Source organism: Glycine max, chromosome 18 (genome assembly GCF_000004515.6).
Source record: "Glycine max cultivar Williams 82 chromosome 18, Glycine_max_v4.0, whole genome shotgun sequence".
Classification (NCBI taxonomy): Eukaryota; Viridiplantae; Streptophyta; class Magnoliopsida; order Fabales; family Fabaceae; genus Glycine; species Glycine max.
Genome location: NC_038254.2, coordinates 48,089,370 through 48,111,200, shown reverse-complemented (window position 1 = coordinate 48,111,200; position 21,831 = coordinate 48,089,370). Strand labels below are relative to the sequence as shown.

General features: G+C 34.2%; 3 protein-coding genes across 5 annotated transcripts; 1 reads left to right on the top strand and 2 right to left on the bottom strand.

Annotated features, from left to right (window-relative positions):
- Window positions 1-801: 801 nt before the first annotated feature.
- On the top strand, window positions 802-9,925 carry LOC100811605 (RNA polymerase II C-terminal domain phosphatase-like 2). Of its 3 annotated transcripts, none has more exons than XR_005889515.1 (16): window positions 802-1,414; window positions 1,525-1,995; window positions 3,398-3,608; window positions 3,880-4,037; window positions 4,126-4,196; window positions 4,275-4,380; window positions 4,515-4,595; window positions 4,827-4,968; window positions 5,063-5,436; window positions 5,541-5,601; window positions 7,083-7,213; window positions 7,294-7,347; window positions 7,611-7,707; window positions 8,440-8,600; window positions 8,746-8,842; window positions 9,245-9,330. XR_005889515.1 is itself a non-coding variant. In XM_014770931.3 (16 exons), exons 1-16 carry the CDS (start codon window positions 1,121-1,123, stop codon window positions 9,622-9,624), a joined length of 2,532 nt encoding a protein of 843 aa, XP_014626417.1. In that variant the 5' UTR covers window positions 802-1,120; the 3' UTR covers window positions 9,625-9,925. The 3 variants fall into 3 exon arrangements, 2 of the variants coding, with proteins under 2 accessions (XP_014626417.1, XP_014626418.1); XM_014770931.3 differs by lacking the exon at window positions 8,746-8,842 and adding an exon at window positions 9,585-9,925 and having other exon boundaries at window positions 9,245-9,324; XM_014770932.3 differs by lacking the exon at window positions 8,746-8,842 and adding an exon at window positions 9,572-9,925 and having other exon boundaries at window positions 9,245-9,324.
- A 2,075-nt stretch (window positions 9,926-12,000) lies between these two features.
- On the bottom strand, window positions 12,001-13,535 carry LOC102661369 (uncharacterized). Its single transcript, XM_006602589.4, has 4 exons — window positions 12,993-13,535; window positions 12,845-12,887; window positions 12,593-12,753; window positions 12,001-12,494 (listed from the first exon to the last, which is right to left on the bottom strand). The coding sequence occupies exons 1-4, from the start codon at window positions 13,317-13,319 to the stop codon at window positions 12,186-12,188; spliced, it is 840 nt and encodes a 279-aa protein (XP_006602652.2). The 5' UTR covers window positions 13,320-13,535; the 3' UTR covers window positions 12,001-12,185.
- Window positions 13,536-14,391: 856 nt separating this feature from the next.
- Window positions 14,392-18,456, bottom strand: LOC100785230 (putative receptor-like protein kinase At3g47110). Its single transcript, XM_003551500.5, has 2 exons — window positions 15,819-18,456; window positions 14,392-15,023 (listed from the first exon to the last, which is right to left on the bottom strand). The coding sequence occupies exons 1-2, from the start codon at window positions 18,436-18,438 to the stop codon at window positions 14,611-14,613; spliced, it is 3,033 nt and encodes a 1,010-aa protein (XP_003551548.5). The 5' UTR covers window positions 18,439-18,456; the 3' UTR covers window positions 14,392-14,610.
- Between the last annotated feature and the right edge of the window lie 3,375 nt (window positions 18,457-21,831).

Sequence of the window (21,831 nt, the reverse complement as noted above, 5' to 3'; positions counted from 1 at the left end):
TAAGATGTATAACAAAAACACAACCCACTTCGTGCGTAAACGGTAGATGCTATTCCAACGTGTCACAAAGTGTCTCATCATTCGTCCCACCTTATAGGTTGTAACCTTAATGTCACTAGGCTTAATCCTATGTCTATTTATAAAAATATTTACAAACAGAAATGATTATCCACAATATTAAGATTGGGTGCCAAATCAATATATACCAACAATATATCCTGATATATATATATATATATATATATATATATATATATATATATATATATAATTTTTTAAAAATAATTATATTTTTGTGATTAATACTTTTAGATTTTAATCTCTAGCAATATCCCTAGAGCGTGAAAATTTTTAAATTATTATGTTAAATGATTATTAAAGAATAAAAAATCATAATCCTTTAATTATAATTTTTGTTAAATAATTAGGATATTAATTTTAATTATGTTGGAAGATTATCTTTTTTATTTATTTATGACTTTAATTAATTTTTATTGATTTTTTATTATTAATCTTTTATATATATATATATAAAAGAAAAGTGTGAATTGTAACTACAAATATAAGTATATAAATATGAAAAATGAGAATTAAAATTATTATGCTTGTAAATATGAGATCGAGCTAAGGTATTATTCTTAAACACTAACACAAGACGAGTATCTAGGATTTCATTCCTAATCAGGGCAAGCCCATCGGGGCACATCAGTTACACAACAACATCCACGTCCCCCTGTTCAACGAACCCCCCCCCTCTCTCTGCCTATAAATACCCAAGCGCTGTAATGGTTTGAAAATAGCACGCTAGAGAGAGAAACAAGAGAGAGAAAAGCCAGATAGAGAAAGACAGACAGAGAGAGAGAGAGAGAATGCTCCGAGTTTCTCTTTCAGAGACTAGTAGACAGAGAAAGAGAGTGTGTGTGACTCTGTGAGAGTGTGCGATGATGATGCGAAGAAGAACCAAACAACGAAAAAACAAAACGACATTCACAAATCTGCGCGAACCTCTCAATCTCATTTCCTGAGAATTCTCTCTCACTGCGCTGCGCTGCGTTTTGTCTCCGCCACCGTCGTCGTTTCGGCTTCTCAAAAGCATTTCGCGCGCGAGGGAGATAAAGATATGAGTCGTTTAGGGTTCAAGCACGAGGTTTACGACGGCGACAAGCACGTTGGCGAACTCGACGTGATTCCTCTGTCGTCGTCGTCGACAACGACGCCGTTTCACAATAGCTTCCGCTTCCCGAACAACGAGATTCGCATCCACCACTTCAGCGCGAAGAGCGAGCGCTGCCCTCCGCTCTCGATCCTCCAAACCGTTGCCGCATTCAACGTCCGCTGCAAGCTCGATTCCTCAGTCGCCACCGAGCAAAAGGAACTAATCGCCATCCACGCCAGTTGCTTCTACGAAATGAAGGTTATTATCAACAAATTACAAACTAATTATTAATTAATTAACGAATAAACAAACGAATTGAATATATTTATGTACTTTTAGTGTTTTCTGATAAAAACGGTGTGTTTTAGACGGCGGTGGTGGTGGTGAACGACGAGGAGATTCACCTCGTCTCGATGCCGAGCAAGAGGAAGAAGTTCCCGTGCTTCTGGTGCTTCGCGGTGCCGTTGGGGCTCTACGACGCGTGCTTGGCGATGCTGAACCTGAGGTGTCTCGCGATTGTGTTCGATTTGGACGAGACGCTCATCGTGGCGAACACGATGAAGTCGTTCGAGGATAGGATTGAGGCCCTGAGGGGGTGGCTTTTGCGCGAGACCGATCCGTTGCGGGTCCAGGGGATGTCCTCGGAGCTTAAGAGGTACCTCGAGGACCGGTTGTTGCTGAAGCAGTACGCGGAGAGTGACACTGTTGTTGATAACGGGAAGGTGTATAAGGTTCAGATGGAGGAGGCACCACCGCTGTCCGGTAGCCACGAGAAACTGGTTCGGCCAGTTGTCCGGTTGCAGGAGAGGAATATTGTCCTCACGAGGATTAATCCTGAGGTTTGTGGTTATTGTTGATTGAGTATTAAGTGTTGACTGTCGTCTGTCAAGTGGAAAATTTCTGTTGTGTTTGTGTTTGATTTGGGTTATTGGTTAGTTTTTGTGGTGTTTGGGTTTTGGGGTTTTTTGAGGGAGTGTGAGTGGTGGGCTGAGATTGCTCGATATGGATTTTAGGGTTTAAGTTTGGGGTTTTGGGAATTGGTGAAATTTGATGATAGGTGAAGTTTGGGGGTTTTGGGAATAGGTGAAATTTGCTTAGAGTGAGCGTAGTGTGTGGTTTGCCTGATTTATGAAAATTGTTAGATGGGATTGAAACTGTGAAATTTGCTGAGAGCGATCTTAATGTGGTGATGTGCCTGATTTATGAAAATTGTTGGATGTGATTGAAGTGGTGAAATGGATTGCATGTGGCTGTAAGGACTGCTGTAGCTACAGTAGGCCTTCATTGTGGGTTGCATTGGGCTGCATCGGAGCATGATGCAACTGCATTTTCTAACCTTTTTTTCTAAAAAAAAGTGAAGCTGGGGAGAGTAGTAAATCTTCTGGAATAGTTGTTTGCAAACCCCTCTTGTACTCGTTTATGGATCACACAATAACACTTTTGTGCGTGGAGTGAGTTTACAATCAAACTGAATGGGTATATATGGGTAAAACACACACCTTTGGCTTGGAGAAACATAGGTTTTAAACTGGTTTGTCTATTCACTTCATTCTTGCATTTACTCAGATATAGGGATTTACTTTTCAGAGATTTGGATTAGAAGAGTAGAGTTTTACTCGGTAATTTTTGACTGAATTAGGAATGTGTTATTACAAACATAAGAGAGAGACAGAGAATGACATTATTTTGTGTTTTACTGATATGTGATATATTCTGCTTTCTATCATCCTGTATTTTGGTTCATTGGCCATTTAAGAGTTTTTACATTTTAATATCTTGTGTGATTCTCTCTTGTTTACATTTTCAGCTTTTGCTTGTGTGTATTTTTTGCCTGTATAAATGCAATCAGCTTCATATACCTTCAAATTATCTTTCAGTTGTGAAAACATGTAAGTTAAATAATATTGCTGATTGGCAAGGGGGCACCTATTATTGATTAAATTGCCTGGTGGCTACTGATTACTGCATGTGCTTGCCCTTGTTTATGAATGTATATGCTATCAATTTACTTGGGCAGCCTTTTGGTTTTCTTAATGGATTAATTATGTTTAGTTTTGTTGTAGTTTAGCATTCTTATTCATCTTTGTTCCCTGTCTCTAGATAATGCACAAATACTGTGTAAAACTTGTCATTTTTTTATGAATTTCTTGGCATGAAATGTGGTTATTAATTACACCTAAATGTTTGGAAGCCTTTTGATATGCAGAGATTTTGCGTCTTACTGCTTGTTTTTTCTCATAGATTCGTGATACTAGTGTATTAGTGAGATTACGACCTGCTTGGGAGGATTTAAGAAGCTATTTAACTGCTAAAGGACGCAAGAGGTTTGAAGTATATGTTTGTACTATGGCTGAAAGGGATTATGCTTTGGAAATATGGAGGCTTCTTGACCCCGGGGCACATCTTATAGGTTCAAAGCAAGTCCTTAATCGTGTGATTTGTGTCAAATCAGGTATTATTCCTATTATTTCCTAACTATTTGAACCTTCTCTGAATCACCTTTAACACAATACAGTTTTCTGCACAATTTTGAAATGAAACTTAATTTGAAATCTTATCTACCTTTTAAAAACTAATTTTTTCTATGAGGTCTTGTTGGTTATCTAACAAATATGAAGTGAACAAGTTTTTTTTGAAGCTAATTTGCTTTATTATGTCTTATTGCTTTTTATAGTGGTAATTTCTTCTTGCTGTTATTCATTTCTTTATGGAATAATTTTCAGGCTCCCGAAAATCCTTACTAAATGTTTTCCAAGATGGTGTGTGCCATCCCAAAATGGCAATGGTGATTGATGATCGGTCAAAGGTTTGGGAAGACAAGGACCAGCCTAGGGTTCATGTTGTGCCTGCCTTTACTCCTTATTATGCTCCTCAAGCAGAGGTGTGGGTTTATGTATATTACTGCATTTTTTAATTTTTTTTTCTAAATATTCATGATAGAGACACTAATATATTCTTTTCTTTATTAGACGGCCAATGCTGTCCCAGTCCTATGTGTAGCAAGAAATGTTGCATGCAATGTCAGAGGTTGTTTTTTCAAGTAAGTTATATGACCAAGTGTTTTATTGGTGCAAATATTCTTCCCACTATGGTTATAATTAATTTGCCATGTTCTCAGAGAGTTTGATGAGAGTTTATTACAAAGAATTGCTGAAATCTTCTTTGAAGATGATATTGGACTTTTACCTCTCCCTCCAGATGTCAGCAACTACTTGATGTCTGAGGTAATAGATTGGAAGATGTGTGCTTCATAATTTATTGATCATAATTAGCCATCTGTGATGAGGTGCTATTATTTTGCTGTTGTAGATGCTTGTTTATCTGTTGCTCTAATATCACCATGTTCACCGGATGACAGGATGTACCGAATGGTAATGCTAATGCCCCCATCAGTGAAGGAATCAATGGTGCAGAAGTGGAACGAAGGTTAAGCCAACCTGTAAGTTTCCTTGGTTTTCAACGTGTTATTTCTGGTCTTGTTGTAGCAATGTATTTTTAAACTTTCTAGTAAATCTTGGTAGTGGCTTTCATGTTGTCTCTGTGATATGTTTTGGCCATGTTTGTGCATGAAACATTTGTAGACACTACAATAATTATCTTTCTTTAATATATATATATATATATATATATATATATATATATATATATATTTTGCGTTTTTTCTTTTCAGGATGATAAATTTTCGGTTGATTTAGTCACCCGACCCATGACAAACAGTGTTGAATTCAGACATGAAACCTCTCAGCCAACTGCTGGTATTATTTCAAATGTCACTGGCCCTGCATCTTCAAGAACATTGATTCCTTCTCAGAGTATGGAACAGATTATGCTATTTTAGGGTTTCTATATTCTAGTTTTGAAAATATATGCTTTTTTTTCATGGTATTTTTCCCAACCTTGTCTCAGAACCTGGTTTGCTTGGACCTCCTGTCAAGCATGACGGCAACTCTGTTGATCGTGATTATGACATGAGAAAAGGACTTTTAGGCATGAGGCATGGTCCAGATATAAGAGGTCAAATTTCAGCTGAACCTCCTCTGATATCAAGGCCACCTAATCAAACATCACCATCTTTAATTCAGCCATTTGGAGGTGGGTTGGTAGAAGATGATATTGCCAGCAGAACTCAGACAAATAGTTGGCCTTCTGCATCTTTTAAAGAATCTAATGTAATAAAGTTTGATAAGCATCAGGCTCAACAGAAACCATTTTCTCATAGTGTCATAGGTTCATCTCCCAATGTTTTACCCCCACAAGCATCACAAGTAAAGACTGAAGAGGTTTGCCAATGAGCATTTTGTTGCTTCCCATTTTTGACAATGTTTGAAGTGTTGTTTTGGAGCACTGTAAAATTTCCTGTGTTGAAAATATTGCTTATATGCAGGCAACTTCTGTTTCTGATTTGCAGAGGCATATTGCTCCATCTAAGTCTCAGCTATCATCGGGTAATATTTATTTTCTTGACATATTCTGATTTAAAGCCTTTGAATCTTATTTGACACTCTTATTAAGTATGATGAACTGTGTGTAAATGGAATAATAGCCAGTTTGTATTTGTTTGGCTACTATAAATATTTTTGATGATTACTTAATGGGTTTTTCTATTGGTATTAATATAGTTTTGATGTATTGTTTGAAAGATCTAGTCGTAAATCAGAAGTAGCATTGTATATTTTAGTAGCACGTATCTTGTGCATGTTCAAAAAATTAACCTGTGAATGCATTGTATTTCACCTTTTGGATGTCCCCACTTTCTATTTTCTCTTCTGCCTCCTGTGAATGGTCCAGGAGCAACATCCTTCATGCCTTTTTTTGTGTTAACTTAGTCTACTCTGTTTTAATTCTTTGACGAACTCAAAAGGAAAACCAACTGTTAATAAATGCGCTTAACTGTATTGCAGAAAGATGTTGCAAATTAACAGTGAAATATCCCTAAACAACCAAAAAAGACACGGATAAAACAGAGAAAATATTCCATTGCTTTCAGAGCTTAGGGCCCAAGCCAGAGGCCAAACGTTCCTTCTTTATGACTCACTTCCTTGCTTCAATAATTAAATTAGGAAATTGACTTCACAGGGAACACTCATTTTTCCTAGTAGTGCCCAGTTTCTTTTGGCTAAAACTTACCCCGGTTGCTCCTCTAATTTAACATCCTTATCTGAGGGTAAGGTTTCTTGGGCCAACTTGTTTCCCACTGATTTCTTAAGTTATGACATTGGACAGGCCAAAGTTCTGAGTGGCTAACTTCTGGTTAATCCTTCTTGCTAATGTTTGTTGCCTAATGGGTCATAGCTCGACAAACACCCAGTTTCCTTCAACATGAGTTAAATCCCTTATATGCATATTTGCATTCTTCTTCATTTGTCCCTGTGCTTTCTTTAAATTATTATTGAGCTGTCTCAAAGATTCTTCTCTGTCCACCATTTCCCTTGCCGCCCGGTGAAGATCTTAGGATAACGGGGTTTTCTCCCATAAAGAAGTTATATTAATAGAAGTGTTAATGTGTTCCTTCTAAAAGTGGATGAATGTTAGCAATCTCCTCCCCAGCTCACACCCACACACCAAATGCCTTTCTGTCTCAACAATAACATTTTATACACTTTGGATTGGAGAGAGCTGAAGTTGTGCATGAATGCATTTTTTCTTTGGGGGTGTTTTTTTCCTTTTGCCTAGTGGGAAAAGGCTATTGTTGTTGTTAGTTGTTTTCTTTTTCCGTTTTCTTTCTTTTTTCCTTCTTAAGTTCATATCATTTGGTAGATTCTAATGTTGGCCTTGTTATCCAACCATATCTCCAAGTTTGTAGGGCTGGAAAAATCCCAGATACTAGTAACAAACTTGTTTCTATGGTCTCATTAGCATTTTATTTTCATTGCTGCCTATTGTAATTGCTGTTTTGTGTTGTATTATTGACCTAAATTTTTTGCAGAGGATGGGATATCTCAGAATCATGCCACTTCTAACAGCAAAGATTTTCAAAATGAAGCTGGAAAAGTGAACTTCTTACCCTCTCTATCTATCCAAGTGCTGCAAGAAATTGGGAGGCGATGTAACTCTAAGGTATGCATGGCTTTTGCACCTAACTGATAATCTTTTTGTCTGTTTTTCTTGAAATGCATTTTCTTATTTTTCCTTTACAGGTTGAATTTAAGACTATTTTAAGCACCAGCAAAGACTTGCAGTTTTCAGTGGAGGTCAGTGAAAGTTTTTTCTTGATATATTTTATTATTATTATTATTGTTATTATATGCCTCTTTATGCATGTCTTATTTTACATTTTTTTTATATGATTGCATTACTCTTTGTTTATGTAGTATGAGTTGTATTATATGCATTAGTTGATTAGTGGTTTTAAATAAACACTTGAATTTTTGTTACTCTTGGATCTGAAATAAGTCTTCTCAGTTTTAATTGATTCATAACCTGTGCTGTAAATTTGTCTTGTGCCTGGGTTTAGGTACTATTCACTGGCGAGAAAATAGGTGTTGGTATGGCTAGGACAAGGAAAGATGCTCAACAACAAGCTGCAGAGAATGCTCTTCGCAGCTTAGCAGGTAAACACTGAATGTTCGAGCCAATTCCAAAATCGTGTTCTGATTATATTGTTTTTATAGCTTTTGTTCTCTTGTAATGAAGAGAAAATTCTTGGAACGTGTGGATATAAATAGTCAGTCAATAATATAATACAGATTGATAGGTAAGATATTATTGCTGCATTTGGTGTGACGTTATTGGTCATGTTCAGGGAATAGGTGGAGAATTTTCTTTCTTCATTTTGGTTATAGAGATACATTTACTTGTTGCTTGATGACAAGCATCTGAATATGCCCTACCAGCACTATGCATGCATGTAGAACAGTTCTGAGATTCTTTATTTTGGTGATTTGTGAAATAGTACCTATTGAATTACGCAAAACACATTGGAGTGAGTTCAAATTGAAGAATATCTGCTGGTATCTTTCAGTTACTTATTTGCACCCTTAATCTTGGCTCCATGATTTGACACGATCACACATCTAGTAAACCCGGTGTTTTTTCTAGTGTATGTTACTGTAGAAATTATCAGCAAGCATGGCTCAAGGGGTAAATATTCTTTTGTACTTTACTGACTGGGCTTGAGGAAATGCTTCTCTGCATGCTACTGGTGAATGATGGCTATGCGCATGATGGTTGATTAACAAAGATTGTTTATCTCATTGTTATAAATGTAACTAACTTTTTGACTTTTGTCTTTATTGGAACTATATTAAACTATTGAATGTGTCTTTTGGCGTATGGAATTACAGAGAAGTATGTGGCACATGTGGAGCCACAATGTAGAGCTGTGGATAAAGATTTTGACAAGCTTTCTCTTGGACGTGACAATGGTTTCTTGTGGGATGTGGTCAATCTGGAATCCAGTGAACTGCAACCAGAAGATGGAGTGCCTAGAGAAAATGCTTCTGAGGTGAGGAATTTTTATGTTTTTGGTAGTTGATTTGACTTGTTTTGTTTAAGGAAATAGGTGATGCTTGGATAAGGGGTATGTGGACTAGAAATTCCAGATGAAAGTGGTTGTATTGAGAAATCACGTTGTTTATGGAATTGTGTAGCATCAATGTGAAGGCTAAAATCACTGAATGGGGAGTGAACTGGCTTCACGTCTGCTACTGCTGTCTTAGACAGGCTTCTTAAATTCCTGCTTATAAGGTAATGGCTTGGTAGTCAGTCCCTGGTATCTACCCATTATCCAAGTACTCCCTTGTTATCATTTTTTAGCCATATTGGTATTGCATGCTTCTAAAATATGTTGTTGCTTTCCAATTCATTTGGGAATACAAGAAGGAATCAATTACTTTTTCCTCGAGTTTATGTGGTTGGTTTAATTATTTTCATAACAGCAGTCTAATGGCCGATACATGGAATTTTTACAGACTCAAATAATTGGTACTGCAGGATATTACTTAAACTAGGTTGTTTTCAGGAATTTTTATTATATGGTATGCTGTATAATTCTACCTAGGAGTAAAAGTTGATTTACTAGGTGATCTGTGAATTGCCTAACTTGTCATGAAGATTTAATTATTTGTATCAATTCTCTGTGATTTTCAGGCTTTGGATGCTGAGACTAGGTCAAGTACCCCTAATGCCATTAATCAGCAAATGGACAAGCGTGTCAGCTCCCCGAGGAGGTAACTTTAAATAGGATTTCTTCTAGGAGTGTGAAAGCTTGAATTTTTCGTCCTTAACTCTTCTATTTATGTTACGCTTTGCCTCTCAATGTTCCTGGTTATTTTCCTCCTCCATTTATATAATTTCTTTATCACTGCTCTTCGTTATTTTTTTAGGGTCTATATTTAAATTTGATGACTTTTTATACCTTGAGCTTTTGGAGCGAGTATTTCATATAATAGGTGTCTATGCTTAGAGTTTTCTTAGTTGTCAATTTCAGAATGCCGAATTCTATTCCCAGTAAACGATTGAAGGAATAAAACAGTTTCAAGAAACAAGATTTACCATTGGTGCAGCAACTGGAGAATTGGCCATCTGAATTCTGGGAACGGCATATTATCGTTTTATACGCAAAAGGTTTTGATGTAATTTGCTCGTGCAATATCTCTGCCGTAGCGGTTGTAGATATGCTGAGGTAATTTCCCTTGGCTAAATTCTGATATAGAGAAAGGCATTTTTTTTGGCCCTATTTTCCTCATTTTAGGATGTTTTGTCTAGCCTCCTTCTCAATGTCATATTAGTTCGAATATTAATTACAAGAAAATCATTTCTCTTTTGTAATTAATTCGCTTTTGGTGGTCTAATTTGCCAGTGTTGGCCCCTTTGGATTTGACTGGTTAAGATCACATAACGTTGGCATAGAATTTTTTGGGTGTCAATTTCAGACAAATATCTACGCTTACCAGTTAACATTCATTAATAAAACACGCCAAAGTATGCATCGCTCCACTTTGTAATAGTCAATTACGACTGCCAGGAGGGCTAAATTTTCAGGTCTAGACCACGAATTAATTTTTCCCTTTTACTTAGAACTATAAACTTAAGCCTTTAATTAATCGGAGTTTATTTATCTAATTGCGTTTTCCATCGTATAAGTTTATGCTATGATTTTGGTCTTGAGTCAGTTTTAGTTAAAGTTTGTGATTAAACTAAATTTGGTTTTTCTAACAACATTTTAATTATCATTTCTTGAGCATTTGAGTATTTATGATTGGTTTAATATATAAAGTAATTTAAAAGTTTACTCAGAAATTTAGTAAAAAAACTATAAGAAGAAATAGAAGAATGCAATGTAAAAGTGTAGGGTTAGAATAGGGATTTTTTCCTTAAAGATTCATAGTTTTAGCAAAATCTTTTTTTTTCTAAATTTTTTACTACCCATTTGAATATTGGAAATGACTTAATTATCCATGTCTACTTTGATTGTTTTCATCATCATCATCTTTTTTTTTATTAAGAAATTGAAGTACATGCATACTATGAAAAGAAATAGGCTCAACTCTAAAAAGAGATGAAGATTTAGTTTTTACATATTCAATTTTTTGTCTTATCTTTTGAAAGAGTAAGAGTTAGAAAGTGGTTTGAGTAAAATTTGGGATGCATGTCATTCACTTAAAGCGATTGACATTGAAATCGCTACTCTTTCTCTTAACGAATCAACTATAAACAATTTTTTTTCCGGTGATAATGAACAAGAAACTGATGAAACTAAAACTGTTAAAGTGTAATATCATGCTTATGTTAAAGTGTTATAATATATATTGGTGAACATTTACGTATTATAGTTTTTTATTATAAGATATATTATAGTTTTTTATTATAAGATATATACATGCGACATATAATCACTAGTCTACCTATCATAATTAGGATCATTGCTTTTTGGTTAGATCTCAATGTATTTTCATAAATTTCTGTCCTTTGAATAAGTTATGAACTAATTTTCGATTTGAAACTTAGTTATATTTAAGATCTCCGAAGAAAGAGTTGAAGTATTGAAGTAGAGAAAATATATTTAGTTATAATCTTATAGATATTAATGTTATTTAGTTATAATCTCATAGATATTAATGTCTCGACGAAACATGATATAAGTTTCAATGATTTTCACTGAAATTTACATCAACACAATCCAAGTTAGAAACTGTTATGATCTAATTGCAATAAACGGGACTAGAGTCCCATAACAGAAGTATAAGATTAAAGTGTGAGGGTTATATTATAAGGCCTTAGGCAATTCAACCTTGATGACTAACTTGCATTGGATATCATTTTAAGATTGTCAAGTCATTGAGGATTTGATGTCTCCCTTTGCTGTCACTGAATTTGTCATTTTTCAAGACTGTTGGGTTTTGCATTTATCTCTAGGGGTTTCATTAGATTCTTTCTCCTTATTGAGCTGAAAATTTCATCCTCAGCATATGGATAAGAACAGAAAAGAGAATAAGAGATTAATCATAGCCCAACTATTTTGAAGATGCATTGGTTTGAAGAATGCGTACCTGAATCTCTTAACAGTGGTAAAAACTGCTCATCCCTGATAAAACCTTAAGATTATATAAATTTATAGTGAAATACGCATCAGCTGTTTATAGTCAATGGTAAAGAATATTTTGAGTGTTTGTAACTTGTAATGTAACGTAAATTTAATGGCAAACTCTGAACAAGTTTAACTGTTCAGGCCTTTTTTCTAATTCCATAGTTGCACACTTACCTCTTTTGCTGTTACCTTTTTTGTCAGAGCACTTAATCATTGAATATAAAGATTAAATTGGAAACAATGTTTTCTCTTGACCTTTTCGGTCTTCAGAGTTCTTTTATGTTTGAGAAATAAACTAATGAGCCATGGATAGGGAAAAAAACTCATTTCATTGATGAACATATATGACCATACAATAGAAGCCACACATTTATTTTTACTAATAAATAAATCAGCAGAATGGAAATGCCGAGCTCAAAATATGTTGAGCTTTAATTCTAGTAAATCATACTTTGTGTATGAAGAAACAAAATTAAGCAATTCGGATTGAACGTGTGCTTTTTAGCACTTTGGCTGCCTTGATTTCAGCTTCTCTTTAGGATTACCCAAATTCTCAGCAAAATTTGGCATTTCTGACTCCATCTGTAATTCCTTGTTTGTGCGAGCAAGTTGATCTTCCTCCATTGTGTTGGGAACTTCATCATCTTCTGTTACTTTCTGTTGCTCAGCATTGTCCCAATACTCACAAACAGTGATTCTGTTCATTGCTTCCCATGTGTGGAGGTTTCTATCTGGCCCTGGCTGCCAAACAATCTCACCTTCTGCTGTTTTCAGGATGATTTTGAATTGGTATTTTCCAACAGGTACACCCTGATTGCATAAAATGTTAGCAACACAAGTTTTTTTTTCCATCACACAACATTTTTCATATTTTGAAAAGATAATAATAAATTAATGATAATACTCACCATCTCTGCAGTCCACACATGCCCTTCTGACCATGTCATTGGTATGGCCTTTTCAGGGTTCCATGAACCAAACATAGGATCATTACCAACTACTAGAAATTGTTCCCCATAATTACAATTGCATTGTAACTGAAATTTGACATTTATTGTCTTTGATTCCTCTGCACAACACAAATTGACATTTTTTAGAGTTTTCGTAGCTATAGAATAAAAATATTCAGTAGACAGATCCAATAAGATGGTAGAACTCACTTGGTTTTTCTTGAGATTGAAGCACCAAATTGTCCAAGTCCACCTGCATCATGTTACAAAAAACTCATTAAGGGCCTAAACCAATATATACCTATCATTCAAACAATTAAAACAATGTAAAGAAAGCAAAAAAAAAACAAAAAAGGACCATTGTTTTGGATGGCACAGCATGAAGTGGGAAAAGGCCCTTGTTTTGAACAAGTTTGGGGAATCCCAAGTTGCAGCCCTTTTTGTCATTCTGGGACAAGGAAAATCTGGGTGTGTTGGAAACATCAATAGCACATTTAGGAACATGAGTTCCTAGCATGTCAACAATGGCCTTGGAGCAAGAGGTGTTGAGGGCCATCACTTGATGTTGATGGAGTGAAGCTTGGTCACAAAGAAACAACCGTTTACTCCTTTGTAGTATAAGCTTTTGTTGTTGTTGGCAAATTAAACTTAATTGTGTGTTATTGAGAGTGGAAGTGGGGTACATTTTATAGTGGTGGGGTCATAGTAGTTTATGGTACTAGAGCCATGGTAAAAATAGAGCACGGATCAATTTGCACGTGGCCATTTTGCCTTTTTTTATCCTTCATGAGAATCTCATCAACTAACTATTTTTTGGTTTGTCTGTGTGAGTGGCTGCAAAAAACTCGGAGTTTTTGTCTTAGAAAGACTATACCACTTCTTCACCTTTGTAACGTGGATGGTTGTATGAGTCTTTTTAAGACATGAAAACCCTTGAAGATTGAAGGTGAAGTGCTTATACATCAATTTAAATTATTTATTATAAATCTAAAATATAATTTATATATTTAAAAATAATTATTATAAATTTAAAAATACTTACTATTATAAACTATAGTTATAGTTAAATACAAATAAATATCTATGTTGTTAATGCATTAAAAGTTATAAACTAAAGAAAAAAATGGTTGATGTATTAACAATTTAAATAATTTTATATTTTCATCTTGATCCTTGAGTTATTAATGAATATCATAATTCAAGGGATCAGTCTTCACACTTGATGGAGGAATATTGGATTCATCCAAAAAAGATTAATGATGAGTTTGTTTAAACTTTAAAAGAATAATTTTAAAATAAACATGTAAGTTTTTTTTTAAAGAAGTAAATAAGTTTTGCTTATAAAAATAAGTAAAAAAGTACTTTTTTTTAGTAGAAATTGCTTAGACAAACACGTTAAAAAAATGGAAAATTATTTATTTTATTAAATAAATATTTTTTCAATAAATAAATTTAAACAAATTGTTCGTAAGCTATGAAAGGTACCAAATTCAGGTGTTATATAATTGTTCTCTTTACTATTGTAATTTTCTACAATGGATTCATCTCAATTCATTTCCTATCTCCTTTAATATTTTAATTACAAAATTTTCTTAGGTAAACAATTCTCTCAATAATTGCTTCACATGTTGTGCTTGGTTACACGTCTCTAACGTGAATAACCACGTCTCTCCTGAAGCCTTGCTTTGTAGCTTTCACGTTTTTTCTTATCATTAATTGGGTTGTGATTTTTTGCGTCACCAATGAGTGTTACACACTAGTACTAAATTCGCATCGCATTTTTGGAATCTCTTCTTACAATAATAATGTAAAAAGTGAAGAAACACCTAACACATGGACTTTATCTTTGCCAAAAGGCGAGAAAGGTATACCTAACTACACGAATCACCTAAAGGTACCACAATTTTTGCGTCCATACAACGTACTTGGCACTATGCTTTTCCCTCTTCCCTTTTTCCATTTTCACCCTATTCATTCTATTTTAACTGATTTAGTATTAGATAGGAGCTTTTAATTGCATGAAGTTTGTTGACGACCTCAGTCATAGGCACCCTTTCACGTGGTGAAGTTACAGAGCATGACACTCCTATTTGCAACACTGAAACCAAGCAACCCTCTATTACTTCAGGTTCATTCTCCCTCAATATTGCTTCCTCCTCTGTGGAAACTTGTTCATTTCTATCATCAAATTCTCGCTTAGGGAGCAATAATGGGTCAATTATTTCCATGGCATGGTTTGGTAAAGACAAGGCTGTAAGCTGGTGAATTCCCATGCTGACACCTTCAAACATCTCATGAGTTGGTCTTTTTCCTGTGAAAATCTCAAGTAATAGTATCCCATAACTGTAAATATCTCCCAGTGCTGAAGGGTGGCCACCCATTCCATATTCTGCAGCATTTGTAACTGTAGTTGTTATTATTTCATAAACCAAGGTTTTAAATTGCGACCACAATTGTGATTTCATCACAATCCTTAATATTTCTAGAAACAGCAAACAAATGCGGCATATGTTGCCACAATTGAAATCATGATGTGGTCATAGAGAACTCAAAAACCTTGATATTGCTATCAAAATTGCGATCACAAACCATTTCTGAAAACTTTGGATGCAACTCACAACTGAACATAGATGGTCTGTTTGGACCAGAGGAAAACAAAATAGAGAAGAGAAAATACTAATGATGCATTTTCATTTGTTTAGTTGATGTGAAAACAAAGAATCCATTTTCTTCTTTGAAAATGTGAGACAATCACAAATTAGTCTATAAAAGATGAAAAATAGTCCCGGTACAAAATGTGACAGATTGAATTTATTTTTAAATTTATAAAACCATTTTATTATTAAGTTATAATATTCAATGATCAATTTGACAATAAATTGATCACAAGATTAATATGTCGCACATTTTGCACATTTAAGAATTAAATTTGAATTTTTGATCTTTCCAAGATCAATTTATCATGTTTCATACTTTCAAAAACAAAAATGAATATTTATTTGAAAACAAAAAGAAAAAAGAGAGAAAAGTCAGATTTAGAAACAAAAATTTAAAATTTTTATTTCTTTCATCTTCTTTTTACTTCAAATTAGTATTATTTTCTCATTCTTTGTTTAATTACTTTCACTTTCCTCTGAGACAAACAAAAAAAGCGTAAAATAAAGATATGGAGTGAAAAACATACCCGGAGGGATATACCCAATAGAGCCCTTTAGCACACCTGACATGGTTGATTGTTGGGGAGAACCGCTTGATTCTTCAAACAGAAATGTAGCTAATCCAAAGTCACCAACGTGTGCCACCATATCATTGTCAAGAAGCACATTACTTGGCTTTATATCACAATGAACAATTGGAGTATGACAAAAGTGGTGGAGATATTCCAGGGCACAAGCAACATCAATTGCTATGTTCAGTCTTTGGATAAATGACAAAGTCTTTGTCTGTTTTTGCTGATTATCTACAGGATGCAACCAATCTTCCAAACTTCCATTTGGCATGAACTCAAACACCAATGCTTTGAAGTCATTACCTTGATGATCAACACTTGAGATAGCTGTTATGATCTTGAGAAGGTTGCGGTGCCTTATACTTCTTAAGACTTGGCACTCGTCAATGAAGCTCTTTGAAGCTCCTCTTTGTTCAAGATTCAATACTTTAACTGCAACACTTGATCCATCACTTGAAAGGGTTCCTTTGTACACAGAACCAAAACTTCCAGAGCCAACAAGGTTATCTGGGGAGAATCCACCAGTGCATTTTGCAATTTCTGAGTATGAAATTTGCAAGTCCAAATCCTTTGTAGTAGTTGATCTAGAAGCTTTCTTTCTTGCTCTTTTTACCATAGAGATTGCTAGAAAACAAAATAGTAAGAGAACAAAAACAAGTGCAACTATTACAGAGATAACCACCTTGGGGTCATGAAATTTTCTGAAGGAAGAGGCTTTTTTGATGGTGCATGCAGGTAAATCTAACTCTGGGGCACCACCACAGAGCTTGCTGTTTCCATACACTGAATAGGAAGTTGCATTCTTGAAGATTCCATTCATTGGTAATTTTCCACTGAAATCATTGTAAGAAAGATTGAGATGCTCTAGCACTTTGAACTCACCAAGAAATTCAGGAATCTTCCCAGAGAAGTTATTGCATGACAGATCTATATCTTGTAAGCCTCGCAAATAACGCATAGTTGAAGGAATGTTTCCCTCAAAAAAGTTACCTTGCAAATGTATCCATTCCAAACCAATACAGCTGCCAAGAGAAGATGGAATCATGCCAGACAATTTGTTCTCTGAGAGGTCCAACTGGGCAAGATTGACCAACTTGCCCACTTCAGCAAGCACAGGCCCTGTCAAAGCATTATGAGACAAGTCCAAGTAAATTGAAAGAGAAGACAAGGTAAGGACTTGTCTTGGTATGGTACCATTGAGCATGTTATGGCTTAAATTTAGCATCAACAAGCTTTGGCACTTTCCTAGATTGGCTGGTATGCTTCCCTCAAAGTTGTTCTCCTCCATCTGTAGCCTTGTTAACCTTGTCAAGTTTCCAATGGATGAAGGGATTACCCCAGAAAAGTTGTTGCCATTCAAATCCAAACCATTTAATAGTCGAAGCATACCTATTGTATGAGGAACAAAACCACTTAGGTTGTTCTCTTCTAATCCAAGAAAAGTTAAGTTAACAAGGTTTCTGATCCCAATTGGGACACTTCCATGTATTCCATTGCCACCTAAAGTAAGTGAAGTTAATTGAGTTGAAAGATTAGCAATTGTACTAGGCAGTTCTCCTCCAAAACTATTATCAGAAAGGCCTAAAACTTTAAGAGCAGTACAATTAACCAAGGAAGCAAGAAAATTCAGATCACCAGCTTTCCCAGTTCCAAGTCTATTGTCATCAAAATTGAGTCTTTTTAAAAGGGGCAATCTTCCTATGTTCTTAGGAAGTGTGCCAGTTAGGCCATTTTCAGCAAAGTCAAGAATTTCTAGTCTTGAAGCATTTGACAGTGATTCTGGAATTGTTCCAGTGAAGCTGTTGACTCCACCGGCAAATGTTTCGAGATTTGGAAAAGTGTAACCAACATCAGCTGGTATGTTACCATGCAGATGATTTTGAGAAACAGTGAAGAAGAACAAGGAAGAAATATTAAAAATAGTACCAGGAATTGTTCCAGACAAGTAATTTCCATTCAGTGCAAGAAGTGTCAATCTTGATAATTGCCCTATCTCATTTGGTATGTTTCCATGCAAGTTGTTCACAGCAAGGTTAAGTAAAGATAAAGATGAAGAGTTTCCAATCCATGCTGGAATTGTTCCTGTGTAATTGTTATGACCAGCAGATAATATACTTAGTTCAGTGCAATGACTTAGATTACTTGGAATACTACCACCAAAAGAATTGTAACTAATGTTTATATGTTGCAAGTATTGTAGAAGTCCAACTTCATGAGGAAACTCTCCATGGAAACTACTATTTCTGAGGTTGAGTCTGGTGAGGAATGTGAGATTTCCTATAGATGGTGGAAGAGTGCCAGATAATGTCATGTCTGAAAGGATCAAGTACATGACCCTTCCATTGGAGTTGTTGCAGGTAATTCCTAACCAATTGCAGTGATGGATTGAATCATTCCACAAACTCATGATGTGGAATGGATCATGAACTATCCTACTCTTGAAGTCAAGTAAAGTGTGTAGATCAGTTTCGTTTCCTTGAAGGGTTGATGCTGCAGTTGCTGAGTCTTGACATGTGCTCATGCATAATAAGAGAAGAATTCCACAAAGAAATTGGAATACATAAGAAGAGCCCATTTTTCTCCGAAATGCAGATTTTGATGCCATTTCACAAAGGACTTGGAAATTATTGATTTGCTGATTTATAAAGAATAAAGAATTTGTCTTGATGACTGACATATTTGACTATTGATTTAGAATGGCAACACATTATATTATTAGTGAATAATGCTACTTCATAAATACACTTATTCACATATTGTATTTTTTTAACATATTACTAGTTTTTATACATTATGTAATTTATCTTGTCACGTTTTGCTTTTTCAACACATTGATACTCCTGAGACCTGAGGGTGCTACCAATGCATATTTGTTCAAATAACCAGGTATTTGAATTCTTTTAAAAGAGGTCTTGACTTTTGAATTTAATTAAGCCTCCTTGTCTTATTAGGTGACGCTAGATACATTGGAATACATAATGCTCTTTGGACTTAGTTAAAGAATAGATCTTCAAAAATATTGTTCATTCTGAGATCTCTTTTAACAATTTTTTCAAATGTTTTTTTTTGGACTTTTTTCTCCCTTTTCACAAGATTAAAATTCGTTCAATATATTCTCATTTATATTGCAGTATTTTTCTTAGTATCTATCCAAATCTTCTTAACTAATTTACTGTCATCTATCCATACCACGTTAACATCGCTTCATATACACAATCTTTACTTATTTAAACATTCTTATTTATCCTATTCACACCTTTCTCCTAATAGGTAGTTGTAAGTGTAAAAAAAATGTATCAATAGTGTGTTTGGTTAATTACATATTAAGGAAAAGGTTTTTTCCATCAAAGTGGAAGCTCCTAGCTAGTTGTAGCTTTCATGTCTTTAACCCAGTTGCTTGAGGCCTGAGGAACGTATTTCAAACAAGCATTAAATGTTAAGACAGTAATTTGCTTGCTTATTAGAGTTACGTAACTTGACTGGAGTCTAAATTGATTTCAATTATATATCAAAACCCTCCAAAAGAAAAAAGAAAAAATTGTGCTAATTAATTCTGTATTTTGTGTTTGACTTGAATAAAATTTCATCCCTATCTGCTTGGTTAGTCATCCAGCATTTACTTATCTGACCCAGTTTGGCACGATATTATCTTCTGAAATTGGTGCATTCAATTCAAGGTATTTCTGGAATTGTACACGTACTGTGCTATCAGTTTATACATATCATCCGTGCACAGAAATTCTAAATTAGGCATATTTATCATACTAGTATCTTTTAAACATTTATAAAAATAAAATCAATATTTTGAATTTTGGTGTGCATAAAAGTAATTATAAAAACTTGTATTGAAATGTGTATATTTTTATTATGATTAGATACTTTATATATGTCGAATAATTATTTATGTAGTATTTATTTAATAATTAGTCCTTCTCTTTTCAAGTTCATACTAACTGTGGACTGGAATTTATTATGGCGGCATATATATGGTTGGAAGGAAAACAGTTTGCATTAAAGATAGCACTTACGGCAATCTTCAAATTTGTACTAATTTTGAATTTGATGATAATTACATCACTGATCGTGATCATTTGCAGTTGAGAGTGAAGTACAAAATCTCAGCTATTAAAATTATGAATAAATAATTTATGCATTGTAAAAATCTTTTATAGTATTATCTAATTGTAATGGCCATGTATGGTTTCTGTAAAACGAAGGTCATGTATGGTAAATTAGTAAATTTTTATAATAATTGCTTTAAAATTATAATATAAAATGATTTTTTTATTAATTGAAATTATAAAAATGAATTTATATTATTTTTGAGTTCGTAAACTTTTTTAAGAAAATTATTCTTAGTCCATAATTTTTTTAATCGGTCAACACTTTTAATAATTTTGAATATACTTTTCTCCATTCACCATCTTAATGAATTTAACTGTCATTGTCATTAATGTTAATAACTCTATCAATTTTCATAACTTCAAATTCTCATTAATTTTCATATCTTTCTTAATCTCAATAAATTTATTATATACTAAAAGATCATTATATTTTATATACTTTTTTTTGTTTGTACTAATTTCAGAATATAATATAATCATTTATTCATTCGTAAAAAAACAGGTTTTTATCTAGTTATGTTATTGTTATGGGTATATAGTACACGACGGAAATAAGTATAAGAAAATACATTTGGACCATTAGAGGGAGATAGGCTGATTGAAAGTGTAGTATATTTAGCTGAAAACTGTAACCAGTTTAGACTTTTTGACTAATGGCTGTTGCAAGTTGCAACCCATAAACTTCAAATGTATACAAAACTGATGATTAGAGCTATTAACAACATCATTTCTTCAGATATTCTCAGTTAATGTTCTCTGTCTCTAGATAAAATGCCGACAAGTTAAAGTATTGATGTGACAATATTGAATAGTTAAAATTTAAAAGTTATTTACATGACATTGATATAGTATGCGTTTCAGAATTTATAGATAGATATAGACAAAATCTTGTAGTTTTTGCATACCATTAATTCATTCTCTTATCCCTTTATAAATTTTGTTCATATAGCACTATGTTTTATCTATATAAACGAGTTCTTGGTAGCATGTAGCTTGTTGATCACCACTGTGATTGCCATTCGTTCACTTGGTGGATTTGCAGAGCAATACACTCCAATTTGCATCAGTGACACAAAGCAATCCTCCATCAAACCTTTAGCCGTGGCTTCAATCTCATAGTTTCTCCTTATAGCTTTCTCTTCACACTCAAATTCTTGATATTCCTCATCAAAGTCTTGTTCAGAAACCAATGAAGGATCAACTATATCCTTGACATGGTTAGGTAGAGCCATTGCTACGAACTGGTGAATTCCGTTGCCACCTTCAAATGCTTCATCTGTTGGTCTTTTTCCTGGGAAAATCTCTAGTTATAGTATCCCATAGCTGTAGATATCTCCAAATGTAGAAAGCTTCCCACCCATACCACACTCCGCATTTTCACTTATTTGTGAGTCATTTATTTTAAATGGAATGTAACCCACTTTGAATTTTGAATAATGACTTAATTATATTTTTAGTCATTTTAAATTAAGAGATGTGTTTTTTAGTCCTCCAAATAAAAAAAAATTGCATTTTTAGTCTCTCAAATTCAAAATATGTTCTTTTTAGTCCATTTGCTAGAATTTGAGAGACTACAAATGAAATTTTTATTCGAGGGGAGGGACCGAGGGACTAAAAATTATTTATCGAATTTGAGGGAATAAGAAATGCAAATTAATTTTTATTTGGAGGACTAAAAAAATAAACCCCCAAATTTGGGGGACTAAAAATATAAGTAAGCCTTTGAAAAATATACCTGGAGGGATGTATTTTTTTACATTCTACTGGATACATCCCTCCAGGACATTCTACATATTTTTAGTCCCTCCATGTTTTTCCATGCTACAAAAAGCATGGAATGTCCA

Bases quoted from the DNA above. Each gene is read 5' to 3' on its own strand.
- LOC100811605 (XM_014770931.3), top strand. From the start codon at position 1,121: ATGAGTCGTTTAGGGTTCAAGCACGAGGTTTACGACGGCGACAAGCAC. The intron at 3,609-3,879 runs GTATTATTCCTA...AATAATTTTCAG, and splicing joins TGTGATTTGTGTCAAATCAG to GCTCCCGAAAATCCTTACTA. The intron at 4,038-4,125 runs GTGTGGGTTTAT...TTTCTTTATTAG, and splicing joins ATTATGCTCCTCAAGCAGAG to ACGGCCAATGCTGTCCCAGT.
- LOC102661369 (XM_006602589.4), bottom strand. From the start codon at position 13,319: ATGTACCCCACTTCCACTCTCAATAACACACAATTAAGTTTAATTTGC. The intron at 12,888-12,992 runs GTCCTTTTTTGT...AACATGATGCAG, and splicing joins CTGTGCCATCCAAAACAATG to GTGGACTTGGACAATTTGGT. The intron at 12,754-12,844 runs GTGAGTTCTACC...TGTGTTGTGCAG, and splicing joins TCAATCTCAAGAAAAACCAA to AGGAATCAAAGACAATAAAT.
- LOC100785230 (XM_003551500.5), bottom strand. From the start codon at position 18,438: ATGGGCTCTTCTTATGTATTCCAATTTCTTTGTGGAATTCTTCTCTTA. The intron at 15,024-15,818 runs GTATGTTTTTCA...CAAATGCTGCAG, and splicing joins TATTGGGTATATCCCTCCGG to AATATGGAATGGGTGGCCAC.